Here is a 16,176-nt window from a genome sequence, read left to right on the forward strand (position 1 = left end):
CTGAGGCTTGGGGGGGCCTCTCCTCTGTGTGATCCCTGAAAGCGGCGAGCGCTGCCGGTTCCCACTGCCACCCCTCCGAGCCGTTTGGTCTCCTGACAATGACAAAAGTGCTCTGATGGCTGCTGAAGGGTGCTGGTGGAGCCGAGGCCGTGGGTGCCCGAGGGAGCAGGGGATGCTCCCCAGCTTTGGAGGGCTGCGGCAGAGCTGCTGACAGATCTCCGGCCAGCGGAGCTGCCCCCGGCTGTGTCACCTCCCCAGGCAGACACCGGCCACCCCCACGCGTTCGGCTGCGCGGTGACTGTGGGGATTGCAGATGGGGGTGGGAAGTCAGGGCAGCTTCCAGGGAGCCAGGGAGTGCCTGAATGTGGGCTGGGACACCTCGCTCGTCCTTCAGATCCGGCTGAGGATTCCTCCCTCCTGCTTTTACTTTGCTTTTCAAGGCCAGAGATCCTGTTACAGTCGCCTTTATCAGGCCACTTAGGATCTCCTCAGAGCAGATAAGGTTTGCCTGGCAAGATCCCTGTGATACAGACAGCTGGCTGGTGCTAATGGCTCTTTATCAGCTCATCTCCTCCCAGCTCTCCTAGCCACCCTGCACTTCTGGAGCCTTGCTGGCCTCGATGGGCACAGCCCTGCCCTTCCTCGGGGGTTCCCCAGCGCCTGCTGAGAGCAGGGCCGTGGGGAGCCGGCAGGGCTCTGCCCACGGCATCCCTCACCCCACTGAGACGCGTGGGACCAGCCTGTGCTGTGTCGGGGTGTCCCTTGGGGCAGCCCGCGGAGCTGCTGGTTTGTCTGCCGGCGACCTTGCTCACCGGCGGGCAGCCAGAGCGCAGCCTTGGTGCGGCGAGCACGCAGCTCCTTTTCCTTCCTTCAGCCTCAGCTAATAAAAGGCACCATCCCTGCGTGACAGCAAGGTCTCTGTCAAGCCCGGCCCCGGTGCACGGCCACGCTCCCCGCAGGGCGCTGAGGCTGCTGGCTCAGCACCTGGTCCGAAGGATCCCAGGCAGCACGGGGTGAGTGGGGCCCCGGCTCAGGGCACGGTGTTGCCCATACACGGGGTGGGGGGGAGCAGAATCCATCTGGCACAGGTGACTTCTGTGCCAGCCCGGGGCTCCCAGTACCGCTGCTGGAGATGTGCCCTGAATAGGCACAGACGGGCCCGTGCGGTGCGGGGCAAGTCCTGGCCGGGCTGCCTGTCTCGGCGGCCCAGCTTGCCACACGACCGGGCACGACAGCCCTGCGGGGATGCTGTGCCAGCTCCTGGCCAGCCTGGGCACGGGGCACTGCCGTGCCACGCGTGGGCCACCGCTGGCTTGTACCTGGCCTCTGCCTCACCTTGGCTGAAGCTCGGCGCGGGCAGGTCCCTCCCCTCGCCTGGCACGGCTGCTGGAGGAGGAGACAGGCGCCCGCCGCCCTCCTCCAGGAACAGGAGCCGAGCCCAGCCTGAGCCCAGCGGGGCCAAGCTGGCTGATTCTGCAGCCCACCCGGGGCCACCAGCCGCTTGCCCAGCGCCCCAGGCCCCACGGGCACAGGTAGGAGCTGGCGGGGAGCCGTGGGGCACGGCACAGCCCTGGGGCGCAGGCTGGGTGCTGGTGGCCGACACGAGGCGGCACACAAGGAAGGGGCCGTGGGGTCCCGTGGGAGAGACGGGCTGGGTGCCCCCACCCTGCAGTGCACTTCCCGGGGCCGGTGCGTGCTGGACTTTGCCCCGGGGAGCCATGGCGGTGGGGAGGGCCGGGTCCCTCGGGAGGGACGTGCCCAGTTGGCAGCACCGTGACCGAGCTCCCGTCGAGGCAGACGCCCGGCACGTCTCCACCCCGCAGCCAGGCCACGCCGGTGCCTCCACCATGGGGCATCCCCCAAGTGGGGCAAAAACCGGCGCCGTGGCCCCCTGCGCAGCCGCGCCGGCTGGTTTCCCCGGAGCGTTGGGCGCCCGTCCCGCCGTGCCGCCCCGCACGCCTCGCTGCAAGCGGCAGCAGGCGCGTTCCTGCTGAGCCATGCCGGGATCCCGGGGAACGCGGCGCCGTCGGCTCGCCGGCCCACGAGGCGCCCCTTTTGTTCGCCGGCGGGGCCCGCCGTGCCACCCCGGGAGCCGGGGCGTGCCCGGGCTGCCGACGCCTGGCCGGCCTGGCCTCCACGGGCGGGCGGGCAGCGGGGGCCTCCAGGCAGAAGGAATCGGCAGTGACATTCCCGTAGCCTGGAGACCGCCGTCCCTTTCAGCGGGCTGCCCATTTGAATAAGAATCGTGCACGGGGAAGGGGGGCCGCCGGCCTCCGCCGCCATCCCATCGCCGCCCTCGCCCCGGCTCATTTCTGCGCGCCCAGCCTGGGGGGCAGAGGGTCCCGTGCCGCCCTCGCCCCTGACCTTGGCCTCGCTGGACGCCACAGGACACCAGGTACGGGGGGGGGCTTGCGGGGCTTGGGGACCCCCACACTGGCACACGGCCCCACACCACCTCGCCCATCGCTTTGGCGCGGCTTTGAGCACAGCCAGTGGCCGGGGCAGAGTCGTGGCTCCCCCCGTCGCCCTGAGCCCCCCTGCCCGGGGCTGGCTCCTGTGTGGGGACAGGGAAGATGTGTTTGGGCAGTGCCGGGGCCAGGCTTTGATCCAGCACTTGCAAGGCTGGGAGCGGGCGGTACCGGGAGAGAAGGAAGCACAAAAGGCAGCTCCAGCCTAAATTTAACAGCGGGACCCCAGCCAGCTGCAGGGACGCCCTCGCCCAGCCGGCTCCGGCACTCCTGGCTCCCCTCCCCAGCTGGCCCTGGCCTTGTGCTGGGACCCCCCCAGGGACACCGGTGACACTTGCAGGGATGGATCTGCCCTGAGCAGGGCAGGATGAGGCACAGCACAGCTCCTGCCGGGGCTGGGGGTGCGGGGCACAGCTGTGTGCCCAGGTCTGTGTGCTGCAACCCCCCGGGGCCGTGCAGGGCTGGGGCACAGCCACGGGGGTGGGCGCTGGGTGTCACCCCGAGGGACTTTGGGACCCAACTGCCCCATCCGCCCCCGCTTCCCGGTGCTGTCCCCAGGGTGCACCACCATGCCCTCCCAGCGTGGCCGTGCCGGAGCTGGGAGAGGCCAGGCCCCGGCTGCCCCGCGCCTCATGGCCCCATGCCATACCCCGCGCCCTGCCACAGTGCCGTCTCCGTGTCTCCCCAGGCAGAGCCCGCGGCTGCCCATGGAGCTCCTGGTGCTCGCTCTCCTCCTGGGTAAGCGCTGGCCTCAGGCCACCCTGTGTCCCCACGGTGCTGGGGGCCGTGGTGGCTCCGGGACCCCAGCCTGGGTGGAGGGTGCTGGGTGACGGAGGCGGTGGCGATGGCATGGCTCCCTGGCTGGCAGCAGCAAGAGCCTGACTGCCACAAATCCCGGCGGGGAATCCGGGCAGCGCTGAACCCCTGCGGGATTAGTGAGCGCCTGACCTGGCTCCCGACTCCCCCTGGCACCGCTTGGCACCCCAGGGCAGCCCAGCCCCCTGCTCACCCCCACTGCCCGCCTGGACCCGCTCCCTGCCCCCCAGTCACGAGGCCCTGGTGCTGCTGCCAGCACCTTTCCGGGTCACAGAGCTTCGTGCTGCATCAGTGGATCGGGCCGCGGGGATGGCACAGGATGGGACAGCTGGGGGTGGGGTGGGTAGGCATCTGGGGTGCATGGTGGGGGGGTGCGGGGGGTGCCTACGGGCCTGGCACAGCCCCCAGCCCGTGCCCTCACGCTCCCTGCAGCGGGGGTACCGGCGGCGAGGGGCTGGCAGGAGCCAGACCTGAGCCACGGCTGCGCCCGCGGGAGCTGCTACCCGGCCACTGGGAACCTGCTGGTGGGGCGAGCCCCCCGCCTCAGTGCCACCTCCACTTGTGGGCTGGATGGGCCCCAGGAGTATTGCATCGTCAGCCACCTCCAGGTGAGCCCACCCGGCCCCGGCACAGCTCCGGCACATCCCCAGCGCAGCCGGGCACTGGTGTGGTCTCCAGTTGCCCGTCCCTGACGGTGCTGCTCCCCGGTGCAGGACTCGGAGAAATGCTTCACCTGCGACTCGCGGGACCCGTCCCTGCCCGAGAGCCACCGCATCGAGAATGTCATCTACCTGAGCGGCCCCCACGGCCAGCGGACCTGGTGGCAGTCGGAGAACGGTGAGGCCAGGGCGGCAGTGGGGTCGTCCCCATGTGCGTGTGCCTCGGGGCTGCGTGGCCATGGGACCCTGGTCTCAGCCAGCACCTCTGCACCCCCCAGGCGTGGAGCACGTCAGCATTCGCCTGGACCTGGAGGGCGAGTTCCACTTCACCCACCTCATCATGAAGTTCAAGGTGGGTCCTGGCACACGGGTGCCTGGAGTGGAGCGGGATGGGATGGGATGGACCTGTGGGGGCTGTGGGGCCGGCCCCCATCCCAGCTGGGTGTCCCGCAGACCTTCCGCCCCGCGGCCATGCTGGTGGAGCGCTCGGCTGACTTTGGGCAGAGCTGGAAGGTCTACCGCTACTTTGCCTACAACTGCTCCAAGCTCTTCCCCGGTGTCCCCAGCCAGCCCTCAGGACTGGTGGATGAGGTGCTGTGCGACCAGCGCTACTCGGAGATCGAGCCCTCCAGCCATGGGGAGGTGAGTGGGGCAAGGGCGGTGCAGGGTGGAGCTGAGGGGCTGTGGGGGCCAGGCTTACCCACCCCTTTCTCCCTCCAGGTCATCTTCAAGGTGCTGGACCCCTCCATCCCTGTGGCGGATCCCTACAGCCCGGACATCCAGGGTGCGTGGCTGGGGGTTCCAGGGCTGTGGGGCTGGTGGGTGGTGGGGCAGGTGCTGACAGTGGCACCACCACCCCCCCCCCCAGACCTGCTGCGGGTCACCAACCTGCGGGTGAACCTCACCAAGCTGCACACGCTGGGGGACAACCTGCTGGACACGCGGCGGGAGGTGCTGCACAAGTACTATTACGCTGTGGATGAGCTGGTGCTGCGCGGGAGCTGCTTCTGCCACGGCCACGCTGCCCACTGTGCCCCAGCACCCGGCGCCCCAGCATCCTCCATCCCCGGCATGGTGAGGTGCACGCTACTACCGGCACGGCACGGTGCCCCGTGGGACCCAGCAGCAGTGCTGATCTGGGTGCTCCCACCCCCAGATCCACGGGCGCTGCGTCTGCGAGCACCACACGCAGGGGTTGAACTGTGAGCGCTGCGAGGATTTCTACCACGACTTGCCCTGGCGCCCGGCCGAGGGCTCCAGCACCAACGCCTGCCGCCGTGAGTGCCCCGCGTCGGCACCGGCACCGTGACGTGCCGGGGGGGTTGGGGTCCCACGCGCCGGGCTGGGGGAACGGAGCCCACCCTGAATGTTGTGCTTGGGGATTTTGGGGTTCTGCATGTTGTGTGTGGAGAGTTCAGCATCCCAGGGGCCGTGGCTTGGGCCTGGGGCTGGAGGGTCCCGTATGCCACGTTTTGGGGTTGGGGGTGCTGCACGTGGGGCTGGGGTTGGAGGGGGGTCGAGGTGCCGCCGGCTGCGATTTGGAGGGGGTGGGGGTGCATCCTGCCGGGATGCGGGTCTGGGGCTTCTGCAGGCTGGGGCTGGAGGGGTTGGGATGGAGGTGGTGCATCCCCAGGTTTAGGGTGGGGGGGCGCTGCCTGCCAGGCGGGCGGGGTTGGGGTGCCGCATGCCGTGCCGCGGTGCCGTCCCCGCAGGCTGCGACTGCAACGAGCACTCGCGGCGGTGCCACTTCGACATGGCCGTCTTCCTGGCCACGGGGAACGCCAGCGGGGCCGTGTGCGACGGCTGCCAGCACAACACCATGGGCCGCCGCTGCCACCTCTGCAAGCCCTTCTACTACCGGCACCCCCGCTCCGACATCCGCGCCCCCACCGCCTGCGCCCGTGAGTGCCACAGGACCCCAGCCCCACGGCTTGCCCTGGCGCCGCGGCTCTCAGTGCCGGCAGCCGTGGCTCCCCGCGCTCTCTCCCTCTCTCTCGGCAGCGTGTGACTGCGACCCGGCGGGTTCGCTGGACGGAGGCGCCTGCGACGGGCACACGGATGTGGCACTGGGCATGATCGCGGGGCAGTGCCGCTGCAAGGAGAACGTGGCCGGTCCCCGCTGCGACCGCTGCCGGCACGGCGCCTACGGCCTCAGCCACAGCGACCCGCAGGGCTGCCAGCGTGAGCTGGGACCCAGGGATGGGCACGGGAGGGTGTGGGGTGGAGGGGTGGGGATGGAGGGATGTGAGAGGGAGGGATGGAGATGGAGGGATGTGGGATGTGGATTGGAGGTATGGGGATAGAAGGGATGATATAGGAATGGGGATGGAGGGATGCGGCATGTGGGATGGAGGGATGTGAGAGGGAGGGATGGGGCTGGAGGGATGTGGGCTGGAGGGATGATGGAGGGTTGGGGATGGAGGGATGTGAGTGGGAGGGATGGGAACAAAGAGATGGGGATGGAGGGATGTGGGATAGAGGGATGTGGGATGGAGGGGTGATGCAGGATGGAGGGATCAGGATGAAGGGATCTGGGATGGAGTGATGTGGATGGAGGAATGGGAACAGAGAGATGGGGATGGAAGGGCGATGGATGGAAGGACATGGGATGGGGAGGGATGGTCGTGAAGCCCATGGGCTGCAGTGCCATGTGGCAGCCCCTGACGTGTGGGGGTGCATGTGCGTGTGGGGGGGTGCAGCATGCAGGTGTGACCCACGGGGCACGGTGGCAGGCAGCTCCCCCTGCGACCCCATCAGCGGGGACTGCTACTGCAAACGCTTCGTGGCCGGGCGCTCGTGCAGCCAGTGCGTGGTGAGTGCCCCAGCCTGCCCCACAGCCTGCCCCACACCGTGCTCTGTGGCCCACGGCAACCCCCAGGGCCGGGCTGGCCCCACGCCTGCCCCATGTCACCCCCCTCTCACTGCAGGCTGAGTTCTGGGGCCTGAGCTACGACGTGGGGGGCTGCCGGCCCTGTGCCTGTGATTTCGGAGGAGCCTACAACAACCGGTGGGGCCCAGCACAGCGCCCGGTGGGGCACGGGGACAGGGGAGCAGGAGTGGGGACGGGGCTGGAGGTCAAGCATGGCGGGAAGCAAGGGCTGGGGACAGGTCTGGGGACATAGAGAGTGCTGGGATGGAGGGAGGGCTCTCCATCCCCAGAGATGGAGGGATGGAAGGAGGGATGGAGGGAGGGATGGAAGGAGGGATGGGTGAGGACTGAGCCAGACAGAAGGGCAGATGGAGAGGCAGGATGGTCACCCCCAGGTGCTCCATGGAGGACGGGGCTTGTCCCTGCCGTCCCCACCTCATGGGGCGGCAGTGCGACCAGGTACAGCCCGGCTTCTTCTGCGCCCCCCTCGACTACTACACCTATGAGGCCGAGCGGGCCACCGGCCACGGCCACGGCCACCCTCAGCTCCCGGTGAGTCTCCTGGGGAGGGGGGGGGTTCCCTGCACCCCCTGCCCAGGCTTGTGCGTGGCTGTCACTGTGCACTGTGCTCCATGCATGGCTGTCGCCCCGTCCCGCACGTGGCTGTCGCCGTGCCCTGTGCATGGCTGTCCCCGTGCATGGCCACCCGTCCCCTGACCCCATCCCCGCAGGGTGCCATCCGGGCAGAGGTGCCCCAGGACTGCCTGGAGTATGACACCGGGGAGCCGGGGGGGCGGAAGGGGCGCCCGCGGCAGCAGCGCAGCCCCCCCCGTGCCCCTCAGCCTCGCGTTCCCTCGCGCCGCAGCCGCCAGCAGCCCCCCAAGGTGAGCCCCGGGGGGGGGGGGTGGTGGTGGTGTGTGTGGGATGGGGCATGGCAGGGCACTGCGGGGTGGGGGCGGCCGGGGAGGCAGAATTGGGGGAGCTGGGGCCGAGCTGTGCCGGTACCCTGCCCAGCCGGACGTGGAGGAGGTGGTGCGGGACGGCACCGGGCGCATGGTGACGTGGACAGGCTCGGGGTTCGCCCGGGTGCGGGACGGGGCTGGCCTGACCTTCCGCGTGGATGACGTGCCCTACCCCATGGACTACGAGCTGCTGCTGCGCTACGAGCCCGAGGTGAGCGCGGCCACGGGCAGCACGGGCACGGCCACAGCGTGTACGGCACGGCCCGGCCCTGACACTGCCCCGCCTGTCACCGCAGTCGGCCGAGGACTGGGAGGCTGTGGTCAGTGTCAGATCCCGGGCGCTGCCCACCAGCCCTCGCTGCGGAAACCTGCTGCCCTCCGAGCAGATGTACCGCGAGAGCCTGCCCCACAGCCAGAGGTGGGACGGGATGGGATGGGATGAGGGTGGTAATGGGGTGAGGATGAAGATGGGGACAAGGATCAGGAGAGGATGGGGACAAGGAAGGTGGCAGGGTCCTGCTGCCGTTCCGTGGCCATTCCCACGGCCCTGTTGTGCCCGTAGCCTGACGCCTGCCCCTGCACAGGTACGTCCTGCTGTCCCGGCCCTTCTGCTTCGAGCCCAGCACCCCCTACGAGGTGACCATGCGGCTTCAACGGGCCGGTGTCACCCAGCGCCACCCAAGCGCCTTCATCCTCATCGACTCGGTGAGGGGGGTCCCGTTGCGCCCCACGCCTGGGGCTCAGCAGGAGTGGGGTGATGGGCAAGGACAGGGGACCACGGGCTGGGGCAGGCAGTGACCCCCCGTCTGTGGCTGTATGTGGGGTTGGGATGGAGATCGGAATGGAAATGGGGATGAGAATGGGAATGGTGGTGGGGATGGAGATGTGAGTGGGTATGGGAATGGGAGTTAGGAGTGGGAATGGGGATGGGAATGGGAATGGGGATGGGAATGGGGATGGGAATGGGAATGGGAATGGGAATGGGAATGGGAATGGGGATGGGAATAGGGATGGGGATGGGATTGGAATGGGGATGTTAATGGGGTTGGGATGTTGATGGAGATGGGGATGTTGATGGAGTTGGGGTTGGCCTTAGGGTTGTCAACGGGAATGGGAATAAGGAAGCCTGTGGGGATCGCAATTTGGGTGAGAGTGTCAACAGGGCTGGGGATGCTGCTGGGGCTGGGGATGTCAGTGGAGCTGGGGCTGTTGATGGGTTTTGGCGGTTGAGCCCCCAGCGGGACTGTGGCTGCCCTGGGGCAGATGGGTCCAGCCTGGGAGCAGGGACCAGGTCCCATGGTGGGGGGGTGGCTGTGCCCCCCCAGCCCCATCTCCTCTCCCCTTCCTGCTGCCTGGCGCAGTTGGTGCTCCTGCCACGGGTGTCGGAGTTGCCGGGCTTCCATGGGGCGGAGGCAGCGGTGCGCCGGGAGGAGCTGGAGCGGTACCGGTGCCTGGAGGCATTCCGCATGGCCCCCCCACCCCAATTAGCCCAGGCCTGCGCCCGACTGGTCTGCAGCGTCTCGGCTCTGCTGCACGACGGGGCACTGTGTGAGTGGGGGCACCGTGGGCAGGGCACCCTGCCAGGGTCGGGGGATGTGACCGGGGCAGCGGGCGAGGGTGGGACCCTGCCCGGTGTGGTGGGTCAGGGTGAGGAGGGTTACCCGGGGCAGTGGGTCAGGATGGGGCTGTGCCCAGGGGAGCAGGGTGCGGGCAGGGTGCGGGCAGGGCAGCCCTGTCCCCACACTGGCCCTGCTGCCCGCAGCCTGCCAGTGCGACCCGCAGGGCTCCCGCAGCAGCGAGTGCCAGGCGCAGGGAGGGCAGTGCGAGTGCAAGCCCCACGTGCTCGGCCGGCGCTGTGACCGCTGCGCCCCAGGCAGCTACGGCTTCGGACCCCTGGGCTGCAGCCGTGAGTAGTGGGATCTGCGCCTGCCCAGGCATCCCTGTTCCTCCCATCCGTCTGTCCATCCAGCCCTCAGACCCTTGTTTGCTGCCAGTCTGCCTGTCCATCTGTCCATGCATGTGTCCATCTCAGCCCTGCCGTACTGTAGCCCATGGGTTGGGTCCCAGTTTCCCCTCTCCCTCTGTCTTTCCATCCATCCATCCATCCATCCATCCATCCATCCATCCATCCATCCATCCATCCATCCATCCATCCATCCATCCATCCATCCATCCATCCATCCACCCATCCATCCACCCATCCATCCATCCATCCATCCATCCATCCATCCATCCATCCATCCATCCATCCACCTATCCATCCACCCATCCATCCACCCATCCATCCACCCACCCATCCATCCATCCATCCATCCATCCATCCATCCATCCATCCATCCATCCATCCATCCATCCACCCACCCACCCATCCATCCATCCATCCATCCATCCACCCATCCATCCATTCATGGTGGGCGCTGCCCTGCCTCGCACTCACTCATCTGTCTGTCTGCCTGTCCATCTGCCCGCCCGTGTGTCCGCAAGAGCCCTCCTGTGCCGTAGCCTGTGGGTCGGGCAATGCTCTGGGTGCTGGCCCCCTGTCTGTCTGTCTGTCCGTCTGTCCCTTTGTCCCTGCACCCACATGCCTGACCCGAGCCATGCCATCCCGCAGCCTGCGCCTGCTCCCCGGAGGGCTCAGTGTCACAGCTGTGCGACGCGGTGAGCGGGCAGTGCCGGTGCCAGCCCGGCGCCGTGGGCCGGCAGTGCGACCAGTGCCAGCCCGGCCACTGGGGCTTCCCTGCTTGCCGGCCCTGCCAGTGCAACGGCCACGCCGAGGACTGCGACCCCCGGACGGGCAGCTGCCTGCGCTGCCGCGACCACACCGCCGGCCGGCACTGCGAGAGGTGAGCCCGGTCAGAGGGGAGGGGATGGCGTGGCGTGGGATGGGATGGGGTATGACGGATGGATGAGATGGGGTGGTGGGAGCACTCACCCCACGCCCTTGCAGGTGCCAGGACGGTTACTACGGGGACCCAGTGCTGGGCTCGGGGCAGCAGTGCCGGCCCTGCCCCTGCCCCGGCTACCCCGGCACACGGCACTACCACGGGAGCTCTTGCCACGCCGACGAGGAGACCCACCACATCGTCTGCCTCTGCGCGCCCGGATACGCCGGTGAGGGGCAGAGTGGGCGCCGTGCAGTGGGGACCCCCCCCCAGCACCAGGGCTCCGGGACCCCAGCACCCACATCCCCCCCTCCCTTCCCCGCAGGGCCCCGCTGCGACCGCTGCTCCCCTGGCTACTTTGGGGTGCCGGAGATGGAGGGGGGAGTGTGCCGGCCCTGCCAGTGCAACAATAACATCGACGCCAGCGACCCGGGGGCCTGTGACCCCCACACGGGTCACTGCCTGCGCTGCCTGTACCACACCGCCGGGCCCCACTGTGCCCACTGCCAGCCCGGCTACTACGGCAATGCCCTGCAGCGCAGCTGCCGGCGTGAGCGGGGCGGGGGGGCTGCACCGGGGATGGGGCCGTGTGAGGGTTTGGGGGCGTGGGGGGGGTTAGGATGATGCAAGGGCTTGGGGTGGGGGTGAGGTTTGGGGCTGCGTTGGGGTATGGGGGGATTTGGGTTGTGTGGGGGAGTGGGGCTGGGGAGGTTTTGAGTGTGTCTGGGGGTTTGGGGCTGTTGCGGGGGTTTGGGGCTGTGCCTGTAGTAAGGGCTGGGCAGGGGACAGGGATTGGGGTTGGGGTTGTGTTAGGATTGGGGGTGTTGGGGCTGTGCATGGGTTCCGGGTCAGGTAGGGGACTCTGGGGCGCTGGGGCCAGGTGCCAGGAGGGCATCGCCTGGGCAGGGGGTACAGGCTGAGCCCCACGTGGCCTCCCACCCGCCCGCAGGCTGCGGCTGCGACCCACGGGGAACCCTGGCCTCCCACTGCACCGCCGGCGCCTGCGCCTGCGACCGCGGCACGGGCGCCTGCGCCTGCCGGCCCAATGTGGTGGGCAAGACCTGCGACCGCTGCGCACCCCACTTCTGGAGCCTGGGGGGGCCAGGAGGCTGTGAGCCCTGTGGCTGCCACCCCACACGTGCCCTGCACCCCGCCTGCGATGTGGTAAGCCCCCTCGGCACCCTGGCACGGCTCCGCTGCCTTCCTGGCACCCGGTGAGCCACCGAGCTGAGCACACCACTATCACTGCAGATGACAGGGCAGTGCCAGTGCCGGCCCGGCTTTGGGGGCCGTGTCTGCTCCCAGTGCCAGGAGCATCACTGGGGAGACCCCGAGCGGGAGTGTCGAGGTGGGGGCACATCCCAGGGACCGGAGGTGCAGGGGTTCTGGGGAAACGTGGGGTGTGGGGGGGACCCTGGGTGCATGGTGGGACTCCAGGGACACGGGGAGCCCTTGGGATGTGGCGAGACCCTGGGGACATAAGGGACACTGGAGACATGGTGGGAGACTGTGAACATGAGGGCTTTGGGGAAACAGGGGACTCGGGAGGTCCTGGGGACATGGTGAGATCGTGGGGACATGGTGGGACCCTTCAGACATGGGGGATCGTGGAGCTGTAGTGGAATGCAGGGGACATGGGGGACCTTGGAGACACAGTGGGATGCCGGGGACATGGAACACCCTGGAGACATAGTGGGTCTCTGGGACCACGGAGGACTCAAGGGACACTGAATACATGGTGGGGTTGTGGGGACGTAGGAGACCCTGGGGACACGGTGGCACTCTGGAGACACAGGGGGGGATGTGGTGGGATGCTGGGGACTTGGTGGCACTCTGGGGACACGGGGGTCCCTTGGGAGGCCGGGACATGCTGACGTCTGCCTCCACAGCCTGCGAGTGCGAGCCGCTGGGCGCCGAGAGCCCGCAGTGCGAGCAGGCCAGTGGGCAGTGCCGCTGCCGGCCGGGCTTCGGGGGGCTGCGCTGTGACCGCTGCCAGCGGGGCTACCAGGAGGCCTTCCCCCGCTGCTCGCCCTGCCACCCCTGCTTTGGGCGCTGGGACCCGGCCCTGGGCAGCCTGCGGGACGGGCTGCGGCGCTTGGGGACGCAGGCGCGCGCGCTGCGGGAGGGGGGGTCCGTGCCCCTGCTCAGCCCCCGCCGCCTGCGGGCGCTGGAGGAGGCCCTGGGGCACGTGGAGCGGCTGCTGGGCGAGGGGGGCAGCCCCGGTGGCCCCCTCCTCGACGGGCTGCCCAGACGGCTGGATGGCACCAGGCAAGTGTGCGCCGTGGGCTGGGGCGGGTGGGACCCCCCCTTTTCTCACCCCAAAAGGCTCGAAACCCCTCTCCCCGCCCAAAGGATGGAGCTGGATGACTTCTGGAAGCAGCTTCAGGAGCTGGAGCAACATCTAGATCAGCTGGCACAGGCAGATGTGCGGCACCGCGACCGGCTAGCCGCGCTGAGCCATGAGCTGGGGGGTCTCAACCGAACCACCTCCCACCTCCAAATCCTTCTGGGCACTGTAGCGGCAGCTGGATTCGGCGGTAAGAGCATTAGGTGAGAACTGGGGGGTTTGGTGGCAATCATTCCAGCTAAATCCTGACGCCGGCACCCGCAGAGTCTTACCGCAGCCTCCTGGAGTCGGCGGAGGACTCGCGGCAGGCGGAGGCGGTGGCCAACGGCGCAGCCGGTGAGCTGAACAGGGCACGGGCAACGCGGCGGGCAGCAGAGCGAGCGCTGCGGCAGCAGGGTGACGCTTTCCGCCGCGGTACGGCCGCGGCACGGAAATCCTTGCGGGAGGCGCAGAAACGGGTGATGGGACTCAGCATTGCCAGGATCAATAAGAAGGTGAGAGTGGGACCGATGGGCAGCACCGACGTGCCAGGGTGGCATGGTGGGGGGGGGGGGGTCTTCTCCCATGCAGTGTTGAGCTGCCACCTCCACCACTGGCATCACCGCAGATTTGTGGGGCGCCCGGGGACCGGAGCTGCGAGCAAGCGCCTTGCGGAGGAGCCTTGTGCCGGGACGGCGCGGGGACACGGCGCTGCGGTGGCACGGGCTGCGCGGGGGCACTGCCTGTCTCGGCTCGAGCCCTGAGCAGCGCCCGTAACGCCTCGCAGCAGCTGGAGGTGGCACTGGGGCAGCTGGGTGTTGTGGCACAGAAGGTAGGGGTGGTGGCTTCGTGGCACTTTTTGGGGTCCCCTTGTGTCCCCTTTGCATGGCCCGCTTGTGCCCTTTCCATGCCCCTTTGCATGTCCCCTTCTACATCCTGCTTGTGCCCTTTCCATGCCCCCAGGCATGTCCCTCCTGTGTGTCCCTTTTATGTCTCTTCCCACATGCCCCTTGTGACACTTGTATGCTCCTTTGGGCCACTGCTGCGCCCTCTCGACACCCCCTTTAGGTCCCCTTGCACACCGCTTCCATGTACCTCCTTGTACCCTGTCGCACACCCTTCGTGCCCCCTTGCATGTCCCCCGTGCCCCTTTGCACACACCATGGCACCTCCTTGCACTACCCCACCTTGTCCCCATGCATGTCCCTTCATAACCCCTGGCCAACCCCCTCCAACCCCTCCTGCGGGGCCGTCCTGTGCCCCTCCCTCAGCCCCATGCCCCCCACCCCACCCCAGACACAGGAGGTGCAGGAGCTGGCACGGGGGGCACGGAGCCGGGCAGAGGAAGCGCTGGGGCGTTCGCAGGCCGCCCGCAGCCGCGCCGAGAAGGCAACGGCCCAGCTGCGGGACTTCATCCGCCGGATCAAGGCCTTCCTGGCAGGTACTACCGGCACGGTGTGGGCACACGGGCACGGCGGGGCTCAGTGCACCCACCCTGAGCCCACCCCGCTCCCGTGTCCCCGCAGAGGAGGGAGCCGACCCGGGCAGCATCGAGCTGGTGGCACGGCAGGTGCTGAACATCTCCCTGCCCAGCAGCCCCGGCCGGATCCAGGAGCTGCTGCGGGAGATGCGGGAAAGCATCGGCCAGCTGGAGGGGGTGGACGCGGTGCTCAACAGCACGGTGCAGGGGCTGGCAGCGGCACGGGGGCTGCTGGCGCAGGGACAGGATGCCAGGTGAGTGGTGGGGGCTATGTCGGGGTGGGCAGGGGGTGGGGGGTTCCATCTCCCAGTGCTGGCAGGGGGGCTGGAGCTGCCTGTGCCATCACAGGGAGCGAGCGGAGGGCGTGAGGGATGAGCTCGTGGGGACCCAGCGGGCGCTGGAGGCGGCACGGGCACAAGCGACAGCAGCGGGGAGTGCCCTGCGGAGCGCCAGGGATGCCATCCGGGTGGCTGAGAGCAGAGCCAAGGAGGTGAGGGGCACCGGGGCTGCCAGCGCGCCAGGGCTGGGGGAGCGGGGCCAGTGCCGCCGGCACGGCGTGGGAGTGGGGACGGTGCTCTGGGCATGCTGTGGGCAATGGGGTTGGTGCCATGAGGGCACTGGGAGCAACGGGGTTGGTGCCATGGGGAGCAAAGCTGATGCTGTGGGCACAACAAAGGGCAGTGAGGCTGGTGCCGGGGGGGGATGCGGATGGTGTGGGGCGGGTGCCATGGGCGGTGGGACTGGCAGCGTGGGCACGGCGGTCGCGGTGCCTGCCGGCAGCCGGTGCCCGTGCCTGCCCAGGCGGAGCGCAGGCTGCAGGCGCTGGAGGGGAAGGAGTCGCGGGCGCAGCGGCGGCTGCGGGAGCTGGCGCAGCGCGTCGCCGCCCTGCAGGAGCGGGGCCGGGATGCCCGCCGCGTGGCCCAGCAAGCCAAGGACGGGGCGCGGCATGCCACCGCCACCTCGGGGACGCTCAGCCAGGTGAGCCCCCCCAGTCCTGCCCAGCTGCGGCGTGGCACTAAGGAAGGGGCACGGGCTGCCAGGGGGGGGGGAGCTCAGCATCATCGTGCCCTTGTGCCACCAGGACCTGGCGCAGGTGACGCAGCGCTACGTAGTGCTGAAGGGCCGGGTGACCGGGCTGGCCGGGGTGTCCGGCGGGGCCCTGCAGCGTGTGACACGGCTGACAGCGGAGGCCAGGGACCTCCTGGACAAGGCCAGCAGCAGCAAGAGGAAGCTGGAAGGTGAGGGGGGAACGTGTGGCCGGGGGGGGGGCAATCCCCGCCATCCCGACCCCGCTCGGTGCCAACCTCCCTGCGCACGCACGTCCTGCCTGATGCCCCAAGGGTGACCACGGGCTGCACCCTAACCGTGCCCCCCCCCCCCCCGTCCCACAGAGCTGGAGCAGCACTTCGGGGACAACGAGCGGGCGATGGCGGCGAAGGCGACGCGGCTGCAGGCGTTGGAGCAGCGCGTCTGGGGGCTGCTGGAGGAGATCCGGGAGAGGGCCAACGCTTACGCCACCTGCTAGGGACCGGCGGCGGGGCCGGGGGAGGGGGGGGGCTCGGGTCCGCTCCTGCCCCGCAGCCCGGGGGTCCCGTCCCCTCCGCGGGCACTTGTAGCGCGGCGTCGTCCCTAAATAAAGCCATGAAGAGCGGCTGCCCGTGTCCGGTGCCCGCCCGCCTCCCGCCCGCGCTCCCCCGCTCCGGCCGGGATCCGC

At 69.1% G+C, this 16,176-nt stretch overlaps 1 protein-coding gene across 3 annotated transcripts; it reads left to right on the forward strand.

The window, feature by feature from the left end:
- Window positions 1-196: 196 nt before the first annotated feature.
- Window positions 197-16,115, forward strand: LOC104369531 (laminin subunit beta-2-like). Of its 3 annotated transcripts, none has more exons than XM_042799548.1 (36): window positions 197-1,013; window positions 2,221-2,395; window positions 3,157-3,206; window positions 3,717-3,892; window positions 3,998-4,121; window positions 4,222-4,295; window positions 4,397-4,585; window positions 4,664-4,727; window positions 4,812-5,017; window positions 5,100-5,220; window positions 5,656-5,844; window positions 5,945-6,124; window positions 6,643-6,755; window positions 6,871-6,950; window positions 7,208-7,364; window positions 7,544-7,696; window positions 7,827-7,985; window positions 8,071-8,192; window positions 8,359-8,479; window positions 9,136-9,322; window positions 9,537-9,680; window positions 10,386-10,617; window positions 10,722-10,885; window positions 10,982-11,206; window positions 11,606-11,820; window positions 11,908-12,004; window positions 12,546-12,924; window positions 13,009-13,193; window positions 13,268-13,497; window positions 13,611-13,814; window positions 14,279-14,423; window positions 14,509-14,716; window positions 14,811-14,952; window positions 15,264-15,440; window positions 15,544-15,700; window positions 15,854-16,115. In XM_042799548.1, the coding sequence occupies exons 3-36, from the start codon at window positions 3,176-3,178 to the stop codon at window positions 15,985-15,987; spliced, it is 5,484 nt and encodes a 1,827-aa protein (XP_042655482.1). In that variant the 5' UTR covers window positions 197-1,013; window positions 2,221-2,395; window positions 3,157-3,175; the 3' UTR covers window positions 15,988-16,115. The 3 variants fall into 3 exon arrangements, with proteins under 3 accessions (XP_042655482.1, XP_042655481.1, XP_042655480.1); XM_042799547.1 differs by lacking the exon at window positions 197-1,013 and adding an exon at window positions 1,043-1,532 and having other exon boundaries at window positions 2,197-2,395; XM_042799546.1 differs by lacking the exon at window positions 197-1,013 and adding an exon at window positions 1,043-1,532.
- The last annotated feature ends 61 nt before the right edge of the window (window positions 16,116-16,176 follow it).

This window comes from Tyto alba, unplaced genomic scaffold (genome assembly GCF_018691265.1).
Source record: "Tyto alba isolate M040663 unplaced genomic scaffold, T.alba_DEE_v4.0 Super-Scaffold_3, whole genome shotgun sequence".
NCBI lineage: Eukaryota > Metazoa > Chordata > Aves > Strigiformes > Tytonidae > Tyto > Tyto alba.